Source organism: Taurulus bubalis (genome assembly GCF_910589615.1).
Source record: "Taurulus bubalis genome assembly, chromosome: 2".
Taxonomy (NCBI): Eukaryota; Metazoa; Chordata; class Actinopteri; order Perciformes; family Cottidae; genus Taurulus; species Taurulus bubalis.
In genome coordinates this window covers 3,617,378-3,631,115 of record NC_136590.1, presented here as the reverse complement: position 1 = coordinate 3,631,115, position 13,738 = coordinate 3,617,378, and the positions used below count along the sequence as shown (strand labels likewise).

Genomic DNA, 13,738 nt, shown 5'->3' with positions numbered 1-13,738 from the left:
CTGATGTATTGCTGATGTGTAGATACTCATATTTTATATTTATATTACATTTTCATAACAATTCTTTATGATGCTGATAAGATTCCGTACATGTATCTACACCTGTGTGTTACAGTGAAGCGTTCACCTTCACTACACTGACTGCAGTGTCTCACTAAGGCTAACATTCTGATAGCTCTTATTTATTCCACTATAAAGACCAAATATGATTATATTTGCTGGTACAATAGTCAACATGACTTTTAAATCACTGAGCCGATTTATTGAGGCTTGTAGTGTCAGGAGATCGAAGCCTCATAACTCCCGCCCCTGTTGTTAACACATGATTCAGTCGGGCCTGACACACAGACGTCTCATTCCTCTCGGCTCCTCTGGAAGCCAAGTCTGAGTCATTCTGACGACTGAGACTGACAAACAACAGAGAAATAGGTTTAATTATGCAGGAACACTAATGCAGCAGTCAACCACAGCCGAGCCAGCGAGGGTGAATCATAGGTGTCGAGGATAATTGAGGGTTTTGTGGTGGATTTTGAGGGAACAGTTCACTTGCAGTTCATTTGTTTTACATGACACATACTGAGCTTTAGCGCCATCCCTGCTGGGCCGAGCTTCTCAAGAAGGGATCTGTGGAGGCCCAACCAAATGAGAAATAAACCCCAATCGGATGAGATTAGCGCTACACGGGAATCAAATAAAATACTAACTGTGCTCATCTGTTAATTAATAAATCAATTTCCAGGTGGAATTTGACCCATCAAGTAATTACAGCATGTGGTTTTCAATAGGACAAAGACACGAGAGGAAGCTTCTGCATGAGGAAGACAAAAACCATACTTCTTCTCAGACATTTAACACATATGAATATGTGGGACTTTTTTAGCATGTCATAACTCTGATATCCATTCCAAATAAATATCCACAAATCATAATCGTAATCTTGAAAATCATAGAAAAAGACTGCCTGAGAATCATCGTGTTTGATCATTTCCTCAGTATCAAAGTAGTAGTAGTAGTAGTAGTAGTAGTAGTAGTAGTAGTATTTGTAGATCCGTTGGTACAAATAACAACTGGCAATAGCGTATTCCCTTTCACGGCCAAAATGTTAACATATACAGGCTGATATATACAGCAGCACATTTCCAAAACCAAATGTCATGCAGTGCATTTAAATTAATTTGAAATTTTTGTTCACAACTATTTTTACGACACTGGTAATAATGTGCACCTGTGCGTTTTGACAGACACAGTTTTCAAAGAGCATGAACCAGGTATCAGTGGGCCGGAACGCTCCGGCACCTTGGATTATTAGTATATACATTTGATTGACAGATATGTGACACACACTAGATCATATGTAATATGATCAACGTGGGCATCAGAGATCTGCGTGTGGCTGGCGGAGGATACAGAACAGTGACCTTTGGAGTCTGTTTAACACGTTATATTAAGGGGAACAAACAGACGCCTTTTATCTTTTGGTGGACGATATGACTAAATATGGGAAGGGTACACATTTCTAGATTTTAGGTAATAGGAGACGTGAACCCCTCGTGCCCCAGAGGGAATGTCACGCTTGAACAGAGCAACAAGAGTGATGTCCAGTGGCCGACATCACTCCAGATGTTGCTGGATGTGTACATAGGCAGCGGGTTCCTCTGCCACCATATAAAATGAACAACAACAAACGACTGTACATTGTTTTAAATTAAATCAGTTTTACTCAATTGAGACTAATTAATGAGATTACGGGAAGGATGAAGCTTTTCCTTTTGAAGTAAAAACGAAAACAACTCTTGTGAGGTTGAAGACCCTCACCATGATTAGGACTATTATGAGCGTTTATACTTTGCTATTCCAAAAATGATAAACTTGGATAAATTGTTAGCTGTCACAACTGATATTAGCTCATGTACACTTTGATATTTGGAAGTGGTGGAAGAACTACTAGGAGCCTTTACTTCAGTAGAACAATGTGCAAATACTCCATCACAAGTAACGGTCCAGTAAGTCCAAGCACAGAAGTACATTCGCATGTGTGACAGCTTAAAAGTTATAGCTGCTGGAAGTGGAGCTCGTCTGAACTACTTGATTTACAGTTGGTATATTCCAGTGGTGGCGTGCTGAGGGTCACAAGAGGGAAGGAACAAAAAAACAACACACTTATGCTCAATCCATCTCTGGTGGACCGTCAGTCTCCTCACCTTGAGTCCCAGGCTGAGCTCGCAGAGGGAGCGTCTGATCTCCTGTGTGAGGAGGTTCATGCGCTCACACTCCTGCAGCGCCACCACCTGGTAGGGAGTCCTCTCCTCCGCCTTCATCAGCAGCTCGGCCATGTTGAACTCCTCCGGGAGCTTCTCCGTGATCTCCTCCAGCACGGCACGCACCTGATGATGTCAGAGTGAGAGGGTGAGTGAGTGAGTGAGTGAGTGAGAGAGTTTGTGAGTGAGTGAGAGGGTGAGTGAGAGGGTGAGTGAGTCAGTGAGTGAGTGAGTGAGTCAGTGAGTGAGTTAGTGAGTTTGTGAGTGAGTGAGAGGGTGAGTGAGAGGGTGAGTGAGTGGGTGAGTGAGTCAGTGAGTGAGTGAGTGAGTCAGTGAGTGAGTTAGTGAGTTAGTGAGTCAGTGAGTGAGTGAGTTAGTGAGTGGGTGAGTCAGTGAGTGAGTGAGTTAGTCAGTGAGTGAGTGAGTGAGTTAGTGAGTCAGTGAGTGAGTCAGTCAGTGAGTGGGTGAGTCAGTGAGTGAGTGAGTGAGTTAGTCAGTGAGTGAGTGAGTGAGTCAGTGAGTGAGTCAGTGAGTGAGTGAGTGAGTCAGTGAGTGAGTGAGTCAGTGAGTGAGTCAGTGAGTGAGTCAGTGAGTGAGTCAGTGAGTCAGTGAGTGAGTGAGTCAGTGAGTGAGTGAGTGAGTCAGTGAGTGAGTTAGTGAGTGAGTCAGTCAGTGAGTGAGTGAGTTAGTCAGTGAGTGAGTGAGTTAGTCAGTGAGTGAGTTAGTCAGTGAGTGAGTGAGTGAGTGAGTGAGTGAGTCAGTCAGTGAGTGAGTGAGTTAGTGAGTCAGTGAGTGAGTCAGTCAGTGAGTGGGTGAGTCAGTGAGTGAGTGAGTTAGTCAGTGAGTGAGTGAGTGAGTGAGTGAGTCAGTGAGTGAGTCAGTGAGTGAGTGAGTGAGTCAGTGAGTGAGTGAGTCAGTGAGTGAGTGAGTGAGTCAGTGAGTGAGTTAGTCAGTGAGTCAGTGAGTGAGTTAGTCAGTGAGTTAGTCAGTGAGTGAGTGAGTTAGTCAGTGAGTGAGTGAGTGAGTGAGTGAGTTAGTCAGTGAGTCAGTGAGTGAGTTAGTCAGTGAGTTAGTCAGTGAGTGAGTGAGTTAGTCAGTGAGTGAGTGAGTGAGTGAGTGAGTGAGTCAGTGAGTGAGTCAGTCAGTGAGTGAGTTAGTCAGTGAGTCAGTGAGTGAGTGAGTTATCAGTACAAAATGTAGTTTGGTCCATCTTACAGCCACACTTAAAGATACTGAGGACAAGAAGTAAAAGAGATCAGAGACTGGGGTTATCTGTTTCAGATAAACTTAGTGGTGCAAACGCTGACAGCCTGAGAGTGTGTTACAGTTTGAAATAGACAGTTCCATAAATATTCATGAAGATATATTTTGCAAGGCAGCTCTTTGTTTTCAATAACAGTCTAATCCCTCCAGAAAATCAATGCTCACATCATATTTTGGAGGGTAAGTGATGAAAGCTAATGCCCGTGTCAAGACTTTCCCAAGGCAACCAGCATTAGCGATCAATCAACGGATTAGGTGCCGAACAAAGGATATGAGGTCATCATATCTATGGATTTTTCTGTTCAAATATCTGATCTGGCTTTGGCAGCTACTGAGCACGTTGAATACTGAGTGAGCCTCGTTGGTAAACTGTGCATGGCTGTCATCTGTTAAAACAAGAGAATCCAGAAAGGTCACACATCACAATACAAAACTGCAGTATTCATGTCATCAATTGGACTGATGTTCTCAGTGCAGTGGGTTTTCGTCTGTTGGGTTGATTGTAACATTGCTTCAGCCTGAGGTACCACCTCATCTTAAACAAGCATTAAAGTAGCCATGCCCTTTTAGAGGAGAAATTCAGCTGATGGTGATCAAAGTTAAAACCGTAAGTAAACAGTAAACATAAATCACTTTTTAACAAAGCGAACACTCAGACAACCACAACCTTTATTTGTGAGATTAAAAAGAGACACTTGCTCCATTGAGGGAGTGTGCGAGGCTGCACTTTCTCTGATATTTGCTTTAGCTTTTACCCTCAAATAAGCTTTATTTACTGAACCAGAAAATATGCCATCCCTGTAAAAATCACCCTGGGTTCTGTCAGAGGCCCCAAACAGTTGGTCTGCGATTAATTTTTCCATTAATGTCTCCTGTTGTCACCATGCGGCAAAGATGTGGCGCTCTAGCCCAGAGTTTGGTGAGGCGGAGGGCTCCGTTAAAAGCCTTTGGTCGGCCATGTCTGAATGAGGGGTTGGCTTTTCAAGACTGAATACCACATCAGAATCATAACTTCAGTTCAAATGCCAGCAGTTTACGCCCCGGACCTCACTGACCTGCTCGTGGCTCAGAACAAATGTCATGCTGTGCAGCCAGACATTGTTCCAGCACACAGAACTCAACACAAAGTTTCATAAGAAACATGTTACGCTGAATTAAGAAAAGGATGCACAAGACATCTAGAATGTTTCTATTATTGTTTCATTATTGGTAAATTAAATATTGAATGGTAGCACATGTCTTTTTTGATTAATTAAATAAAAGTACATGATATTTCACTTTTAGGGGCCTGCTCTCTTTTCTTCCATGTACACATTTTATTAAGAATAAGGATTTTAGTTACCATTTCTAAATAGTTCTAAGCAGCTTTCAGATCCCAGAACAATTGAAGGAAATAAGTCAAAAGTAAGACAAATGTAATCTGAGCAGGGATGGGCCATATACACTACATATATTATAATGATGTTTCCCTTTTAGCTCATTTTCTTATTGCACAGCTCCTGTCTTCCTCTGTTGCTCTGCTTCCAGCCTGCATCGCTGCTTCTAGTGCAGCTTTTTTTTAAAGAGAGCTTGTATCCAATCAGATTTCACCTCTACGTCTCTATGGAAGAAGAGATGCCCGAGGCCTTCTCGCTGGCCTTTGCAGATTAAAGTACACAGGGTGGCCTGGAAGTATGTCAGCATTAACATGCGCTGTGATTGGTCAGTGGGCCAGTGTGACTTTTGTCAACAGAAAGCTAGCTAGCTGCCAGCTGAACTCAGTAGGAGTAAGAAGGCTGAAACATAAGAGAAGTTTTGACATTTTTAGTGTTTTGCTTGGTGTAGTTTTCTTAACAATCAATGGCTGAAGGAGGAGGAGAAACGGACTTGGTGGCGGATTTATTGACAACGCCTTTCTCACGGAGGCTAATGGGCATGTTTGGCGGTGACGATCCCAATATCGACTGCCACTGTCGAGCTGACATTTTCAGCTGACATTCCCTAAAACGCATGGAAACTTATTCCAGAAACCCAATTGGGAGGCTCGACTGTCCTCACTGGTCCATGGCCATGGAGAAGGACCTGTTACTGGAACTGAACTGCACCGATAAACTGTACAACCGCGTCATTGAACTGTTTGTTAACAAAGAGAGGAGGATGGACTTTGTCTTTCAGTGAACAGCTGTTTGTGTTTTTACATCTGCAGTAGCGTTGCGTAAGTGTGTCTATGGTGTTGTGTATATTTTATAGTTATAACGTTCCTTCTGATCGTGGCTCGTGCTCTTGAGTGTGCGGTGTTTTAGTGCCGCGGTTTTGTTGGATTGTTGACGCAGTATCCCGTCATGCACGTATTTATGAAGGCCCAGGTAGAAAATGGACGGCCCGCCACTGAATCAGAGTATATTGAAATTGTAATCAGGTCGATTGATCAAACATATTTCATACGGCCAAAAGAGTTTTACTGTTCGGGCTGAAACAAACAGTCCATTCATGTATTAATTCATTGACAGAAAATGAGCATTAGCAGCTTTTCTTTGTCAAATGTAAAATGTCTTATCTCTGTTCTGTGGACTGATGGTTAAATAAAACAGGACATCTGGATGCATCACCAAGGGCTGTGGGATATTAAAAAGGGAATGTGTTCTGATATGAATCGACAAATGAGGAATCTATTGATTGGGAGATTAACAGATGATGAATATTGTCATGTGGTTTCCTGCTTTGCTCGGCCTCACAGACCCAACTAAGTGCAATCTTAATGCAATGGTAGAGTGTAGTATGCCTTAACATGACTGTGCCTTTGTGCACTCAGCCAGGTCAGTACATGAACCTTTTCCCCATTTGGTGCGGAGGAACAGAGCCCGACCTCAACCCCATCCAGCACCTCCGGGATGAACCGGAACCCTTGACTGGGAGAGGAGGCCGAGGTATTCACAATCACTTCTAAGTGTACCTTGTGGCTGTCCACATGCTTTTGGACTTGTAGTACACCATACACACTGACCTTCTCCTCTCGTGTGGTGCCAGCACCCTCACCGACTCCTCCGTCCCTGGGCTGCATCTCCAGCACGGTGCGGAAGAGCTTCTCCGAGGTCTGAGTGAGGAAGCCGATCTCAGCATTGGGATGAAGGCCGTACAGGTAGGGTGACTCGGCAGGGAGGGTTTGGTCAATGCACTGGAGCGGAAGAAAACCATGTCAGTGAGGAAAACCTTTGTCATCAGAAATCGTGACCCAGAATTTTGCTTGAACCTCAAATGCAAGATTTTAAAGTTCAGGGTTTTTAAGTCAAGGTCATGTGATTGACTGGCGACAGGTGTAGCCCGCCTTCGCCCAATGACAGCTGGGATCGTCTCCAGCGCCCTGCGGACCTAAACAGGATAAGCGGTTCGGATACTGGATGAATGTAAATCCCTGTTTTTCACCTGAACTGGACAACATTTAAACATTTGTTTAAATAGATTATTTTATTAACAGCATAAAGATTGGCAACTGCAATCACTTCTGGACAGAACAGTAAAGCCTTTTTATTTCTCAGATGTTTCTTCTAATGTTCTGCTGACAAAGGACAAGAATGGAAGCATGAGGAGATATTTCTGGGTAAGATTCAAACACACAGGATCAATTGACAGACTGTTAATGACCATAACAAGAGGCATTTTCCATCTGCTGGTCCATAATGAATATCACTATGCTTTTAAGTTAGTGCAGATGAAAGTGGAAGCTCAAGTGAAAAAGGCTCCTTTTTGTGGGGCACTTACATTATATAAAAAAACTCTTCTAATCATAATGTCCTGATGGAAAATATATTGGCCTTTATTACAGAAACACTTTGTAGTCCGCCTGTTTGATCTCCTCTGTACTTGCTGGCTAACTTTTACTGATTGCATACACCTGTATATCGTTAGAGGAGTAAAACTGCTGAGTCAGCTTCCTACTCTGTGCCTCTTCCACAACTCTTCCCTCCTAAATATACTGTAAGTTTGCTCCGATGGTTTTGAGGGAGGCGATGGCCGAGCAGACCCGCAGGCCTTTACAGCCCTGCTCTTCGCCCCCATCTCAACCAGCGAGCCCTCGGCCCGACTGAGTGCTGACAGCCACATGGAGAAGCCTCCGGTCCTTCCCACCGGAGCCACGATGACAGCCAGGAGGAGCCCGTTGAGCATCAGCCGGACTGGGGCAAAATGAAATACACAGCCTGCTCCCTCGGCCTCGTGGGAGGACTCTGGACTGTCACATTTTCTGAACCACTGTTGTTCATATTCATGCTGGTTCCAGCTGTCAGAGAATAAAGCTTTAAAAAAAAAAAACAGTCCAGATTTTAAAATTGAAATGACCACAATAGGCTGGGCCTTGCTTATTTATTCATCTTTCAGATTGATCAATAATATATGAATGGTGCAGTGCAGCAGTTGACACAACAACCCACCTCATTTCTGATTTCCTCCTGTCAATCAAGGTCTGTGTTCAATGATAAATAACAAATACAAGAGACAGTGTGGGGTGAAGCAGTGACCCGATGATGCCTGGAGCCACTGAAGTTCTCTAAAGCAAGGTCAGGCTGGAACATGTCAACAATAATAAGGGTGATCACACTGGGGACTAATGTGATGCAATCTAGGAGCCTAGTTACCCTGAACGCCTCACTGGGTTGGAAGGAAAGAGCTCCTCTCCTTTAGCTCTGCTTTGGCTCGTTGCTGGGTTTATCAGAGTGATGCAAACCGTTGACAGGTGTGGCTCCAGACAGGTTTATAAGAGAAGTGAGACGCAACAAAAACATGCAAGTCTATGGCATGCTGGGAAAGGCTCGCCCACTTACTACGGAGCTACATAGCTGATGGAAAAACAATTTAATCTTCACACCATTCATGCTGCATCGATATGAATATGTTGTGGCGTCTACTTATTGAGACTTTCAGAGTCAGAGCTCAGAGCTGCCTCTTAGCTGCTGCTCTGCGGCCAGAGACCCAGGAGGGAAGCAATTTACTCACTTTCACTGTTTGAGTATCAGCTAACAGCGCAACTAACTCAGTGGAAAGGTATTCCGTGTCTTTTTTTATTGGGCATCAACTTCACTTCTACACACATATTGTCAAAAAAACAGAATAAAATAAAACACTTCAAGTTGCACTTAGGCCCATAAAGCCGAACCGAGACACATCTGCAGACATCAACATGGGAGCGTATCTGTTGTGTGAGACGTGAGAGCGAAACACACATCTGATACACTTGCAGTATTACTTGCATCTGAACTGGTCCGAGTGCGCCTCACCTTGTGGTAGCCGTTGTAGTCCATGTTTCCAGGTAAGGGGAAGCCAGGTGCTAGGTGCAGCTCTCCCTCCATCATCTCTGGCTTGATGAATTCCTCCAGGTAGGTCCGACAGAGACGGCGGTCCCAGTCGTCTGTGATGTGACCCCCGTACATGATCTCGCCGAACAAGTAGCGCAGGTCATCATATGGCACCTGGTGATTAGAGTGGGGTTGCTGTTTCGCTAGAAAATGGCTTGTTGTGTTTAGATTTCCAATTAAGATTACAAATGGAGGTCTCTGCAATATAATGGCCAGGAATAAAAGAAAAACAGAAAGATCTACCTTAGGATTGGCCTCCAAGTAGTTGTAGAGGACATTGATAGAAATGGTGAGGTCTCCAGTGTTGAAAGGGTAAGATCTGTTCCAGCCCTGAGGACCAAACTTCCTCCTCTCTGCCACCACCGCATGGAAGTAGCACAGGGCGAACAAAATGCTCTTAAACTCATTCTCCCGCGCGCACATCTCCAGCGTGTCCTGGAACACAAAAAGACACAGAGCCTCTTGAACTGTACAGCTGCATCAACTGAGCCAGGTAAAACGTTGTGGCAGGCAGCCCTGTGATCGCTTTGATTTCGTCAAATCCCCAATGCGGACTAACAGGCAGACAATGGGATGACTCGATGGCTATAAAGCCGACTATGAGATTCTCTTTTAATTGTCACAAGTTGTCAGGCGCTTTCAGCCTCCAACTGTCTGCTGGGCTCATTATTCCAGACAAGCAAAATGGATGTAACTGGCAACGTAATCTCTGGGGGAGAGACGGTTAAAGAATCATGCCAATAACCCCTATGGAAATAGAAAGGCTACTCTCTTTATTCCAGCATGTGTCATGGTGAGTGCCACAGTGAAGACCCTCTCACTTCCACTGCTGCAGTGCCCTGGGGAGCTGACTCCTATGATGCACACGCACAAAAGTACAGTGAAGACTGACTAACACACACACACACACAACACACACACACACACCCTTTCAGAGATTTAGTTAATATTCTGCTCGGTACTCCTCTGCTCAACCCAGCTGAAAGAGATGCATAGCCTCCCTATTCATAACCTGTGGACTGGAGAGAAAAGGCATCCAGTGAGACCGCAGACGAGGACACACACACACACACACACACACACACACACACGCACATATGCTGAAAAACGTCCCTCAGTATTTCTGAACTGACGGATGTGAAAGATTAGCATCAGGATATGCATGAGTCTGAATTACCAGAAAAAAATGATATGACAAACTAAACGATCAGTTTCAGCAAACAGGGAGTTGCCAATCCTTTCCAGCTTATTTCACACAAGCATTGTACAAATGTTTTCTGGGTAAAAAGCAGACTTTAACTTCAGCCCTCCCAGACGCCGTCGTATATCTTCGGGGGGAAACCAGCAGTAGAGCTGTTTGCGTCTCTCAGTGAAAAGGTCAAGAGGGAAGAAACTGTCATTTCTCTGGCTTAGCGCTGGCTTTAGCCACGCGGGTGGGCTATTACAGAGAGTTAAGCCTAACATTGATTAGCTTTCACTGAGTACACATGACTGGAATATTGGAGCTCGCTGTGGGTCCGCATGAGGCAGGGCTCACAAGCACGTAGCGCTTATCAGGCAGATAGACATCGGCAAACTAAGAATGGTGGAAATGGACCGGGAGAAAGCTGAGCACTCAGGTAATGTTGCAGAGGAAGATGCATTGGCAGCGAAGCATCGGGGTAATGGGAGGGCTTAGATAGAAAGGAGGACTGATAAGGGGGAGGAAAGGGAGAGGCCGCTGCAGCGCACTGATCCGTTCTAACTACAGAGGCTGGAGAACAAGAACAAGACTTTGTTGTGATCTCAGTCCTCATGGAACGTCTCATCTCCCTGCAGAACGTAAGCGCACACAGGTGTGACGCCGTCACATCGCTCCTCCGTGGGTTAGAGGCAATTCCACAGTGACTGAAAGGTGACTCTCCCCATCTGCGCGCTCCTATATTTATGCAAATTGGCAACTTGATGAGAAAGCTGGAGTGAAAATTGCCACGTGTTGCCTCAACTGCCACTCATGGAAAGCATGGAAATAAGTCCTTCAAGTAGCCGCAGCCCTCTCATATTAAAGATTCATGAAATGGGCACTTTAAGTGCTAATGGAATCGCTCCTTTAGAAAACAGTGCATCTTCAGATGTGACCTCGTGCTGCTCTCGTGGGTGTAACTCAAGAGTCTAATTAATACAATGATCACTGATATGTCAACTAACCCTCCACCGAGGTCTATCAAATCAAACTGGATTATTTATATATAAATTAGAGATTTTAAAAGGAAATACTTATGTTCAGGAAGTAATAATATCATTTGATGGGACCTTTACAGACTGCTATTACAATACATACTTCATATCATTAAGAATTGGAGTGTAATCAAATGACTCGTCGGCAGCATGTTGAGATTTTAAAGCTGCATGAATAAATTGTGTTAGCCAGTGGGTTCTAGTTGTTTATCAGATGACATCCAGGAGTATCATCCAACCTCGGGCTGTCGTACCTGGGTGAAGTTGTCCAGGGCCTTGTGCAGGTTGGCGTGCATGCCAGTCGGCGGTTCATTGGTGATCTTGATGGAGTTCTCCAGAATGCCCTGCGGGATGATGTGGCCCTCGGGGGTGGAGGAGGGCTCCGCGCTGACAAACACCCTGAAGTTCTCGTGGCTTCCTTCTGCGTGCTGCTCCAGAAGTTTCTCCAAAGAACCCAGCCAGCGAGCCACCAAGTGGATGTTCTACGGGAAGCAGGATCAGCAAGCACAGGGTTAAAAGGGAAAATAGCATGTTATCGGTCGGCGACAGGCGAGTTGAGAGGCAAAATGAATTCTCCTCTGAGAGGCTAGAGCCTAATCTACACCCAGATAATGTTTTCTGTTGGATATCTGTGAAAGTCTGGGCTTTAATGGATAACACATAATAGCTTAATACGGTACTTGATGCTGGAATTGCCCATATAATTTATGTTTGTAATGACAACTAGCAAAAAGGAGCAATTAAAATGTTGCATATTCTCCTCTCTTCACTTTGACTTTGATGTGCCACCAAATTAAATGGTACATAGCACTTGAAAGCCTTTTCTCGGTCGCTGACATTAGGCGTCCGTTCTCTGGCGTAACTTCAGCCTGACTTTTCTGCACATTCATCTCTCGGGCAGTGGAGCTGACTTGTACTATCACACAAGCATGGATGAGCTCAATTTTCCATCTCAACTGTCCCGACACTTACAGGATATCCTGTGAATGATAAGGAGTCAGCCTCATCTCACCATGCAGCGCTGCCCATTCCTTAAATCTAATTACAGCACTAATAACTCCAGTCATTAATTCATAAGCCTCTTTAATTTCTCATTTCCCTTTGCTCTCCGTATTTAATCTTCCTTATGAGTGTTGAAGCTAGCCTTCTTTCCGAACGACGGGACATGTCAGGGAGAGGAACGTCAATTTTTGGGAGAGTCGTTGTAAAAAAAGAGAAAGAGGAGAGAAAAGTTTTACACTCCGGAGAGAGACGTCCGGGAGGAGCTCGAAGCTGAGAAGGGGATAAGTTAGTTTGCATCTTAATGCCTGAGAGAATAATGAATTGTTTACAAATTAAAAGTCTCAATTCAAGTGCTTTTTCATCAAGCCAGTACACGCCTTCCTCTTGGCATGTAAATAGTTTGGCAATAAAGAGCCAACAGAGACAGAGTCAGAGACGGCCTCAGAACTTGTCACTGTAATGAAACCATTCATCCTGTGGCTGCAAGGGGAATAGGAAAGAGAGAGAGAGAGAGAGAGAGAGAGAGAGAGAGAGAGAGAGAGAGAGAGAGAGAGACCAGCAGGCCCACAGACAAACAAACAAGATAGAGCAGCAGACACTATTTTATGGCTTTTTAATTAACTTTCAGGTGCAACATTTTTTGTTCCCTCCACGTCTTCTTGACAAGGGCCTTCCAGCCCCTGTGATGATGCACTGATGCTACTTCACAGAGTCGACTATTTACATAATAATATAAAAGTGGAATCTAAAAACCCATTAGATGACACCACTGGCAAGGTCTTTGATGCATTGCTATCAAACACAACCTGAGGGAAAGCACAACGGCACATGGAACTGCTTGTCACACACACACACACACACACACACACACACACACACACACACACACACACACACACACACACACACATACACACACACACATACACACACACACATACACACATACACACACACACACAAACACACGCAAGTGCACACACACAATATTCCCTTCCACACGAGCAGAAGGACATTCGCTGCCGACACTGACGGCGAGAGACTTTCCAGATTTGAAAATATATTCAAAAATACGCAGGACACAGTTTGAGTGTTGGAGGCCGTGAAGTCTCTGCACAGCATTTAGGAAAAGGCTTCAAACAGAGAAACGTGCTGCAACAGAAACTGTTTTCCAGGGGACACTTTAAAGTGATGCACGCGGCTGCCGTTAGCCTTTAGCTTCTTATTAGCCGGCCAATCCAAATGAACGGAGGGGATCCGCTCAGAGCAGACAGCTGAGCAGAGATGACGTCCCTTACAAACAAAGTGCAAACAGTGAAGCTATGTGGTGTTGAGGCTTGTTCATCCATCTGCATGACGACTGCCTCAGCTACAGCCGTGTGGCCGGGTGCTGACGCTCAAGCCAATGCTGTTTGCTGCTGCAGCTCTCTGTCACAACTCCAACCCTCTCCTATTCATTCTCTTGTCTGCTCTGGCGTTTCTTTTGTCCTGTCATTGAAACCCATTTCCTGTCTTTCCTGCTCACCTGCTTACCTGTTCCCATCATCAGCATTCTTTTCCTGTCTGCCTGACCCAGCCTGATGACCCAGCCTGACCCTTTGACTTCAGCCCGACCTCTTTTCACAAAAGTTTGCCTGGTTTGGACTTTAGTGTGTTTTGGACCACAGGTAA

General features: G+C 44.7%; 1 protein-coding gene across 2 annotated transcripts in view; it reads right to left on the bottom strand.

Moving 5' to 3' along the window:
- The window catches only part of dnah9 (dynein, axonemal, heavy chain 9), a gene marked incomplete at both ends in the record, with an annotated part of 117,129 nt that overhangs the window by 3,549 nt on the left and 99,842 nt on the right, over positions 1–13,738 (bottom strand). For both annotated transcript variants that reach the window (XM_079235727.1, XM_079235728.1), the window contains 5 exons: positions 2,202–2,384; positions 6,505–6,675; positions 8,771–8,962; positions 9,092–9,283; positions 11,320–11,547. In XM_079235727.1, the coding sequence (XP_079091853.1) occupies positions 2,202–2,384; positions 6,505–6,675; positions 8,771–8,962; positions 9,092–9,283; positions 11,320–11,547 (966 nt within the window). The remainder of the gene's footprint in view (positions 1–2,201; positions 2,385–6,504; positions 6,676–8,770; positions 8,963–9,091; positions 9,284–11,319; positions 11,548–13,738) is intronic.